This window comes from Salvelinus alpinus, chromosome 10 (assembly GCF_045679555.1).
Source record: "Salvelinus alpinus chromosome 10, SLU_Salpinus.1, whole genome shotgun sequence".
In the NCBI taxonomy this organism is placed as follows: domain Eukaryota; kingdom Metazoa; phylum Chordata; class Actinopteri; order Salmoniformes; family Salmonidae; genus Salvelinus; species Salvelinus alpinus.
The window spans coordinates 80,844,882-80,856,305 of NC_092095.1; the positions used below are offsets into that span (position 1 = coordinate 80,844,882).

The following is an 11,424-nucleotide window of genomic DNA, read 5'->3' on the forward strand; positions in this document are numbered from 1 at the left end:
TCCGATTTTAAGTGTTTTACAGCGAAAACACAATATAGCATTATATTAGCTTACTACAATAGCCTACCACACAACCGCATTCATTCATCAAGGCACGTTAGCGATAGCAATAGGCACGTTAGCGATAGCGAATAAACCAGCAAAAGATATTAATTTTCACTAACCTTCATAAACCTTCATCAGATGACAGTCCTATAACATCAGGTTATACATACACTTATGTTTTGTTCGAAAATGTGCATATTTAGAGCTGAAATCAGTGGTTATACATTGTGCTAACGTAGCATCTTTTTCCCAGAATGTTCGGATATTTTTATGACACTCACCTATTCTGACCAAATAACTATTCATAAACGTTACTAAAAAATACATGTTGTATAGGAAATGATAGATACAATAGTTCTTAATGCAATCGCCGTGTTAGAATTCTAAAAATAACTTCATTACGACATCCAGCTTACGTTATAGGGAGAGAGTGCCCAAAATCTGGGCGCAAACTAATAGTTCACATGTTCGACAGATATATGAAATAGCATCATAAAATGGGTCCTACTTTTGATGATCTTCCATCAGAATGTTGTACAAGGGGTCCTTTGTCGGGAACAATCGTTGTTTGGTTTTTAGAACGTCCTCTTCTCCAGTCAATTAGCACGGAAAGCTAGCAAAGTAGCGCGAAGCTCTCCTTCCTGAACAAAGGCACACAACGCAACACGCCTAACGTCCCGAATAAATTTCAATAATCTAATAAAACTATATTGAAAAAACATACTTTACGATGATATTGTCACATTTACCAAATAAAATCAAAGCCGGAGATATTAGTCGTCTATAACGACAGCTTTTCAGAAGGCAATACTCGGTCCCTTCTCGCGCCTTCCAGAAAACAGGAAATGGGTGACACGTCATGCCAAGAGCTTTTATTCCACCTCAGATCAAGATAAACACTCCATTTCTTCTCTCACTCCCTATTGACATCTAGTGGAAGGTGTATGACGTGCATGTATACTAATACATATCAAGCCCATTTATAGGCAGGCCCTAGAACAGAGCATCGATTTCAGATTTTCCACTTCCTGTCAGGAAGTTTGCTGCAAAATGAGTTCTGTTTTACTCACAGATATAATTCAAACGGTTTTATAAACTAGAGAGTGTTTTCTATCCAATAGTAATAATAATATTCATATTGTACGAGCAAGAATTGAGTACGAGGCCGTTTGAAATGGGCACCTTTTATCCAGGCTACTCAATACTGCCCCTGCAGCCGAAACAGGTTAACATTTGATTTTAAATGATAACGTGTCCTTTTTTTCAGAGGTGGTTTCACAAGCCGGGTTATTAAGTAATGACTGTGTGTTTCTGTTTCACCAGGCAGACCTGTGATGATCGTGGTGGAATATATGAGGAACGGATCCCTGGACTCTTTTCTGAGGGTGAGAGGGACAATACTGATTACTCTGTCTGTCTCTCTCTCTTTGTCTCTCTGTCTCTCTGTCTCTCTCTCTCTCTCTCTGTCTCTCTCTCTCTCTCTCTCTCTCTCTCTCTCTCTGTCTCTCTCTTTCGCTCGCTCCCTCTCCCTCTCGCTCGCTCTCTCTCTCTCTCTCTCTCTCTGTCTCTCTCTCTCTCTTTCTCTGTCTCTCTCTGTCTCTCTCTCTCTGTCTCTCTCCCTCTCTCTCCCTGTCTCTGTCTCTCGCTCGCTCTCTCTCTCTCTCTCTCTCTCTGTCTCTCTCTCTCTCTGTCTCTCTGTTTCGCTCGCTCCCTCTCCCTCTCTCTCGCTCTCCCTCTCCCTCTCGCTCGCTCTCTCTCTCTCTCTCTCTCTGTCTCTCTCCCGCTCTCTCTCTGTCTCTCTCTCTCTGTCTCTCTCTCTCTCTCTCTCTCTCTCTCTTCCCCCCCACCTTTCTCTCTCTCTTCCCCCCCACCTCTCTCTCTCTCTCCCTCTCTTTCTCTCTCTTTCTGTCTCTCTCTCTCTCCAGCAGCATGATACTCTATGTCATGTAGGAAGTTTGTCCTCTCTCTCTCTCTCCCTCTCTCTCTCTCTCTCGCTCTCCAGCCACATGCTACTCTATGTCATGTTTGAAGTTTGTCCTCTCTCTCTCCCTCTCCAGCAGCATGATGACCACTTCACAGTGGTCCAGCTGGTGGGGATGCTGCATGGCGTGGCGTCAGGGATGACCTACCTGTCTGACATGGGCTACGTGCACCGTGACCTGGCCGCACGTAACGTCCTGGTAGATGAGGGTCTGGTCTGCAAGGTGTCCGACTTCGGTCTGTCCAGAGTCCTAGAGGACCACACTGAGCCTGCATATAACACCATGGTGAGGAGTGTGTGTGTGTGTGTGTGTGTGTGTGTGTGTGTGTGTGTGTGTGTGTGTGTGTGTGTGTGTGGGGGGGGGGGGTGTGGGTGTGGGTGTGTGTGTAAGGTGTTTAACTTCAGTCCATAGGGTCCTGGTTAAAGAAGTGTACTATATAGGTGTTTAACTTCAGTCCATAGGGCCCTGGTTAAAGAAGTGTACTATATAGGTGTTTAACTTCAGTCCATAGGGCCCTGGTTAAAGAAGTGTACTATATAGGTGTTTAACTTCAGTCCATAGGGTCCTGGTTAAAGAAGTGTACTATATAGGGGTTTAACTTCAGTCCATAGGGTCCTGGTTAAAAGAAGTGTACTATATAGGGGTTTAACTTCAGTCCATAGGGTCCTGGTTAAAAGAAGTGTACTATATAGGGGTTTAACTTCAGTCCATAGGGTCCTGGTTAAAAGAAGTGTACTATATAGGTGCTGTTTGAGACGTGTCCCAGGGTTTATCTCTGTCCTCTGTCCAGGGGGGTAAGATCCCGGTCCGTTGGACAGCTCCCGAGGCCATCACCTACAGGAAGTTCTCTTCAGCCTCCGACGTCTGGAGCTACGGCATCGTCATGTGGGAAGTGATGTCGTACGGGGAGAGACCTTACTGGGAGATGTCCAATCAGGATGTGAGTTCTAATGTTCTGTTATTCCCTCTTGTCCAATCAGGATGTGAGTTCTAATGTTCTGTTATTCCCACTTGTCCAATCAGGATGTGAGTTCTAATGTTCTGTTATTCCCTCTTGTCCAATCAGGATGTGAGTTATAATGTTCTGTTATTCCCTCTTGTCCAATCAGCATGTGAGTTCTAATGTTCTGTTATTGCCTCTTGTCCAATCAGGATGTGAGTTATAATGTTTTGTTATTCCCTCTTGTCCAATCAGGATGTGAGTTCTAATGTTCTGTTATTCCCTCTTGTCCAATCAGGATGTGAGTTCTAATGTTCTGTTATTCCCTCTTGTCCAATCAGGATGTGAGTTCTAATGTTCTGTTTTTCCCTCTTGTCCAATCAGGATGTGAGTTCTAATGTTTTGTTATTCCCTCTTGTCCAATCAGGATGTGAGTTCTAATGTTCTGTTATTCCCTCTTGTCCAATCAGGATGTGAGTTCTAATGTTCTGTTATTCCCTCTTGTCCAATCAGCATGTGAGTTCTAATGTTCCATTATTGCCTCTTGTCCAATCAGGATGTGAGTTCTGATGTTCTGTTATTCCCTCTTGTCCAATCAGGATGTGAGTTATGGTGTTCTGCTATTCCCTCTTGTCCAATCAGGATGTGAGTTATGGTGTTCTATTGCCAAACCCCAAATGGACCCCTAGACCCTCTGAGAGGATGTGACAGGTTTTAGCATTATGGTAATAGTAGATCTATCTTGCTCTCTGATAGGCTAGGTGGAAGTTTCATCATCATGGAACTCTATATGGTCACTCCATGCTGACAAGTTCTGAGTGAAAAGGTGTTCGTCTTTGCCCTTTGACCTGAGTGTAACCTGTGACCTCTTCCCTGTCAGGTGATCCTGTCTATAGAGGAGGGTTACCGTCTCCCCGTCCCCATGGACTGTCCTGTGGTTCTATATTACAGGTGATCCTGTCTATAGAGGAGGGTTACCGTCTCCCCGTCCCCATGGACTGTCCTGTGGTTCTATATTACAGGTGATCCTGTCTATAGAGGAGGGTTACCGTCTCCCTGTCCCCATGGACTGTCCTGTGGTTCTATATTACAGGTGATCCTGTCTATAGAGGAGGGTTACCGTCTCCCCGTCCCCATGGACTGTCCTGTGGTTCTATATTACAGGTGATCCTGTCTATAGAGGAGGGTTACCGTCTCCCTGTCCCCATGGACTGTCCTGTGGTTCTATATTACAGGTGATCCTGTCTATAGAGGAGGGTTATCGTCTCCCCGTCCCCATGGACTGTCCTGGGGTTCTGCACCAGTTGATGCTCCACTGCTGGCAGAAGGAGAGAGGGCAGAGACCTCACTTCAACAGCGTGGTCTCCTTCCTGGATGAACTCATCAGGAACCCCACTAGTCTACTGACCCTGGTGGACAACAGGTAAACCCTGACCCCTAACATATTACCCTAACCCTTACCTTGACCCTAACCTCTGACCCTTAGCCCTAACCTCTGGACCCTAACGTCTGACCCTTACCCCTAACCTCTGGACCCAAACCTCTGGATCCTAACTTCTGACCCTTACCCTTAACCCCTGACCCTAACCTCTGGACCTTCACCTCTTACCCTGACCGCTGACCCTAACCTCTGACCCTAACCCTTACCTTGACCCTAATGTCTGACCCTTACCCTTAACCCCTGACCCTAACCTCTGGACCTTCACCTCTTACCCTGACCGCTGACCCTAACCCGTACCCCTAACCTCTGACACTATTCTCTGAGCCTAACCTCTGACCCTGACCTTTAGCCCTGACCCTAAACCCTGACCACTAACTTCTGACCCTAACCCTGATCCCTGACCCTAACCTCTGACCCTGACCCCTAACCCTGATCCCTGACCATCCTGGTCATATTACCAACCCATCCTGGTCATATTAACAACCCATCCTGGTCATATTAACAACCCATCCTGGTCATATTATCAACCCATCCTGGTCATATTATCAACCCATCCTGGTCATATTATCAACCCATCCTGGTCATATTAACAACCCATCCTGGTCATATTAACAACCCATCCTGGTTATATTATCAACCCATCCTGGTTATATTAACAACCCATCCTGGTCATATTATCAACCCATCCTGGTCATATTAACAACCCATCCTGGTCATATTAACAACCCATCCTGGTCATATTAACAACCCATCCTGGTTATATTAACAACCCATCCTGGTCATATTATCAACCCATCCTGGTCATATTAACAACCCATCCTGGTCATATTAACAACCCATCCTGGTTATATTAACAACCCATCCTGGTCATATTAACAACCCATCCTGGTTATATTAACAACCCATCCTGGTCATTTTATCAACCCATCCTGGTCATATTATCAACCCATCCTGGTTATATTATCAACCCATCCTGGTCATTTTATCAACCCATCCTGGTCATATTATCAACCCATCCTGGTTATATTATCAACCCATCCTGGTCATATTAACAACCCATCCTGGTCATATCATCAACCCATCCTGGTCATATTAACAACCCATCCTGGTCGTATTATCAACCCATCCTGGTCATATTAACAACCCATCCTGGTTATATTAACAACCCATCCTGGTCATATCATCAACCCATCCTGGTCATATCATCAACCCATCCTGGTCATATTAACATCCCATCCTGGTCGTATTATCAACCCATCCTTGTCATATTAACAACCCATCCTGGTTATATTAACAGCCCATCCTGGTCATATCATCAACCCATCCTGGTTATATTATCAACCCATCCTGGTCATATTAACAACCCATCCTGGTCATATTATCAACCCATCCTGGTCATATTATCAACCCATCCTGGTCATATCATCAACCCATCCTGGTCATATTAACAACCCATCCTGGTCATATTATCAACCCATCCTGGTCATATTAACAACCCATCCTGGTCATATTAACAACCCATCCTTGTTATATTAACAACCCATCCTGGTCATATTAACAACCCATCCTGGTCATATTAACAACCCATCCTTGTTATATTAACAACCCATCCTGGTCATATTAACAACCCATCCTGGTCATATTATCAACCCATCCTGGTCATATTAACAACCCATCCTGGTCATATTATCAACCCATCCTGGTCATATTATCAACCCATCCTGGTTATATCATCAACCCATCCTGGTCATATCATCAACCCATCCTGGTCATATCAGCCCATCCTGGTCATATTAACAACCCATACTAGTTGTTGCTATTAGATCCATTCGTTTCTAATAGAGATTTGAATCTCGGTCACGTCTGGAATCTCTCTCGTTAGATGTGCTGTTTAGCCCGATGTTTTCTCACTAATTGCATTTTGGAAAACGTTTGAAAATGACTTTTTTTCTTAGCTGCTTCATTACAGGAGTTGATTGTTCAATAGTAGACTATAGTCTGTTGACTGTTAGCCCATAATCATGATATTGTTTCATCTTTCCTTTAAGCTCGTAGTGAAACATGGTTGTTCAGTCTACAGTATTGTCTGTTAGTCACTTATTAATTTTACTGTTTGGAAAAAAATGTATTGACTGGTTTAATGAGCGTCAGTCAGTTGGCATCCTCCCTAATCTATGTTATGGGTATGACACTCCAGGACACCATTGTCCTCGTACTGCTTCTTCATGGGATCGTGTTGTTTTTAGGGGGGGAAACGGGCTGACAAGCTGCCCTTGACTTGTAGAAGATATGCGGCTTGAAGGACTATGTTTGAAAGCGACTCTCCGCCGGGCCCATATCCCCATTCAGGATTTCTTGTTTCTAGTTTTTTGATTATTATTATTTGTGTATTTGTTTTCTGTTTTTGCTGCGCTGTTAGCAGCTAGTAACCTAAGCATTTGGCTGCCCTATTAGGAGCTAGTAACCTAAGCATTTGGCTGCCCTATTAGCAGCTAGTAACCTAAGCATTTGACTGCCCTATTAGGAGCTAGTAACCTAAGCATTTGACTGCCCTATTAGGAGCTAGTAACCTAAGCATTTGACTGCCCTATTAGGAGCTAGTAACCTAAGCATGTAGCTGCCCTATTAGGAGCTAGTAACACAAGCATTTGGCTGCCCTATTAGCAGCTAGTAACCTAAGCATTTGGCTGCCCTATTAGGAGCTAGTAACCTAAGCATTTGGCTGCCCTATTAGGAGCTAGTAACCTAAGCATTTGACTGCCCTATTAGGAGCTAGTAACCTAAGCATTTGGCTGCCCTATTAGGAGCTAGTAACCTAAGCATTTGACTGCCCTATTAGGAGCTAGTAACCTAAGCATTTGACTGCCCTATTAGGAGCTAGTAACCTAAGCATTTGGCTGCCCTATTAGCAGCTAGTAACCTAAGCATTTGGCTGCCCTATTAGGAGCTAGTAACCTAAGCATTTGACTGCCCTATTAGGAGCTAGTAACCTAAGCATTTGACTGCCCTATTAGGAGCTAGTAACCTAAGCATGTAGCTGCCCTATTAGGAGCTAGTAACACAAGCATTTGGCTGCCCTATTAGGAGCTAGTAACCTAAGCATGTGGCTCCACCAGCTCAGTCTCTCATATCTCCCATTTTACTTTCTCTCTGTATCGACTCAGTTTTCCAGAATCCCCGGAGGACATGCCGGACTACCCTCTGTTCATCTCCATCGGTGATTGGCTGGACTCCATCAAGATGAGCCAATACAAGCACCAGTTCCTGTCTGCAGGGTTCACCACCCTGGACTCTGTCTCCACCATGAGTATAGAGTGAGTAGATCAGGAGATACCGGCTGCTTCTCAACTGGCAGCCTATTCAACATATTCTGACAAGAGATGATTTATTTAGTCAATATAACTATCTACTGTGTATTATTGAGTTCATCTTATTTGTTTATTTTAAATAGATTTTTACAATATAAAGCACCCACATATAAACAAACCTCACCAACATCCACAACATCACCCCTGCCCAGACCCTCACCAATATCCACAACATCACCCTGCCCAGACCCTCACCAACATCACCCTGCCCAGACCCTCACCAACATCCACAACATCACCCTGCCCAGACCCTCACCAACATCCATAACATCACCCTGCCCAGACCCTCACCAACATCACCCTGCCCAGACCCTCACCAACATCCACAACATCACCCTGCCCAGACCCTCACCAACATCCACAACATCACCCTGCCCAGACCCTCACCAACATCCACAACATCACCCTGCCCAGACCCTCACCAACATCACCCTGCCCAGACCCTCACCAACATCCACAACATCACCCTGCCCAGACCCTCACCAACATCCACAACATCACCCTGCCCAGACCCTCACCAACATCCACAACATCACCCTGCCCAGACCCTCACCAACATCCACAACATCACCCTGCCCAGCCCCTCACCAACATCTACAACATCACCCTGCCCAGCCCCTCACCAACATCCACAACATCACCCTGCCCAGACCCTCACCAACATCTACAACATCACCCTGCCCAGCCCCTCACCAACATCCACAACATCACCCTGCCCAGACCCTCAGACCCTCACCAACATCTACAACATCACCCTGCCCAGACCCTCACCAACATCCACAACATCACCCTGCCCAGACCCTCACCAACATCCACAACATCACCCCTTCCCAGACCCTCACCAACATCCACAACATCACCCTGCCCAGACCCTCACCAACATCCACAACATCACCCTGCCCAGACCCTCACCAACATCCACAACATCACCCTGCCCAGACCCTCACCAACATCCACAACATCACCCTGCCCAGACCCTCACCAACATCCACAACATCACCCTGCCCAGACCCTCACCAATATCCACAACATCACCCTGCCCAGACCCTCACCAACATCACCCTGCCCAGACCCTCACCAACATCCACAACATCACCCTGCCCAGACCCTCACCAACATCCACAACATCACCCTGCCCAGACCCTCACCAACTTCCACAACATCACCCTGCCCAGACCCTCACCAACATCCACAACATCACCCTGCCCAGACCCTCACCAACATCCACAACATCACCCTGCCCAGCCCCTCACCAACATCTACAACATCACCCTGCCCAGCCCCTCACCAACATCCACAACATCACCCTGCCCAGACCCTCACCAACATCTACAACATCACCCTGCCCAGACCCTCAGACCCTCACCAACATCTACAACATCACCCTGCCCAGACCCTCACCAACATCCACAACATCACCCTGCCCAGACCCTCACCAACATCCACAACATCACCCCTTCCCAGACCCTCACCAACATCCACAACATCACCCTGCCCAGACCCTCACCAACATCCACAACATCACCCTGCCCAGACCCTCACCAACATCCACAACATCACCCTGCCCAGCCCCTCACCAACATCCACAACATCACCCTGCCCAGACCCTCACCAACATCCACAACATCACCCCTGCCCAGACCCTCACCAATATCCACAACATCACCCTGCCCAGACCCTCACCAACATCCACAACATCACCCTGCCCAGACCCTCACCAATATCCACAACATCACCCTGCCCAGACCCTCACCAACATCCACAACATCACCCCTGCCCAGACCCTCACCAACATCACCCTGCCCAGACCCTCACCAACATCCACAACATCACCCTGCCCAGACCCTAACCTAACTCATATAGTGTGTGTACCTCCTCTAAACAGTTAACCTAACTCATATAGTGTCTGTATCTCCTCCAAACAGTTAACCTAACTCATATAGTGTCTGTATCTCCTCCTCTAAACAGTTAACCTAACTCATATAGTGTCTGTATCTCCTCCTCTAAACAGTTAACCTAACTCATATAGTGTCTGTATCTCCTCTAAACAGTTAACCTAACTCATATAGTGTCTGTATCTCCTCCAAACAGTTAACCTAACTCATATAGTGTCTGTACCTCCTCTAAACAGTTAACCTAACTCATATAGTGTCTGTATCTCCTCCTCTAAACAGTTAACCTAACTCATATAGTGTCTGTATCTCCTCTGAACAGTTAACCTAACTCATATAGTGTCTGTATCTCCTCTGAACAGTTAACCTAACTCATATAGTGTCTGTATCTCCTCCAAACAGTTAACCTAACTCATATAGTGTCTGTATCTCCTCCAAACAGTTAACCTAACTCATATAGTGTCTGTATCTCCTCTAAACAGTTAACCTAACTCATATAGTGTCTGTATCTCCTCTGAACAGTTAACCTAACTCATATAGTGTCTGTATCTCCTCTAAACAGTTAACCTAACTCATATAGTGTCTGTGTCTCCTCTAAACAGTTAACCTAACTCATATAGTGTCTGTATCTCCTCTAAACAGTTAACCTAACTCATATAGTGTCTGTGTCTCCTCTAAACAGTTAACCTAACTCATATAGTGTCTGTATCTCCTCTAAACAGTTAACCTAACTCATATAGTGTCTGTGTCTCCTCTAAACAGTTAACCTAACTCATATAGTGTCTGTGTCTCCTCTAAACAGTTAACCTAACTCATATAGTGTCTGTATCTCCTCTAAACAGTTAACCTAACTCATATAGTGTGTGTATCTCCTCTAAACAGTTAACCTAACTCATATAGTGTCTGTGTCTCCTCTAAACAGTTAACCTAACTCATATAGTGTCTGTATCTCCTCTAAACAGTTAACCTAACTCATATAGTGTCTGTGTCTCCTCTAAACAGTTAACCTAACTCATATAGTGTGTGTATCTCCTCTAAACAGTTAACCTAACTCATATAGTGTCTGTATCTCCTCTAAACAGTTAACCTAACTCATATAGTGTGTGTATCTCCTCTAAACAGTTAACCTAACTCATATAGTGTCTGTATCTCCTCCTCTGAACAGTTAACCTAACTCATATAGTGTCTGTATCTCCTCTAAACAGTTAACCTAACTCATATAGTGTCTGTATCTCCTCCTCTGAACAGTTAACCTAACTCATATAGTGTCTGTATCTCCTCTAAACAGTTAACCTAACTCATATAGTGTCTGTATCTCCTCTGAACAGTTAACCTAACTCATATAGTGTCTGTATCTCCTCTAAACAGTTAACCTAACTCATATAGTGTCTGTGTCTCTTGTCCTCAGGGACATCAGGCGTATCGGCGTGTCTCTGATTGGCCATCAGAGGAGGATAGTGAGCAGCATTCAGAGTCTCCGTCTACAGGTCCTCACCGTCCAACACAATGGCTTCCACAACTAAACCAACCCCCAAAACGTCTGCACAGACAGACAGGCCTGGGTGTGTTCATTCGGCTACCAAACGGAAGAAAAAACAAACTGAAACAGAGAACGATTTTCCTGAACAAGCGTTCAATAAGAAACGCTTGTTTCTAAAAAATTCTAGATATTCTCTCGGTAGACTGGTTGAACTGTTACCCATGGACTACAATGGTTTACCAAGAAGGCATCTTATCCTTGATCCAGAAGACCGGG

At 45.3% G+C, this 11,424-nt stretch overlaps 1 protein-coding gene across 1 annotated transcript in view; it reads left to right on the top strand.

Annotated features, from left to right (window-relative positions):
- The window catches only part of epha6 (eph receptor A6), a 232,630-nt gene extending 221,430 nt beyond the window's left edge, over positions 1-11,200 (top strand). The window contains exons 14-19 of the mRNA XM_071331152.1: positions 1,369-1,430; positions 2,103-2,312; positions 2,818-2,967; positions 4,203-4,390; positions 7,573-7,722; positions 11,077-11,200. Coding sequence (XP_071187253.1) covers positions 1,369-1,430; positions 2,103-2,312; positions 2,818-2,967; positions 4,203-4,390; positions 7,573-7,722; positions 11,077-11,191 — 875 coding nt within the window. The 3' untranslated portion in view covers positions 11,192-11,200. The remainder of the gene's footprint in view (positions 1-1,368; positions 1,431-2,102; positions 2,313-2,817; positions 2,968-4,202; positions 4,391-7,572; positions 7,723-11,076) is intronic.
- Positions 11,201-11,424: the final 224 nt, after the last annotated feature.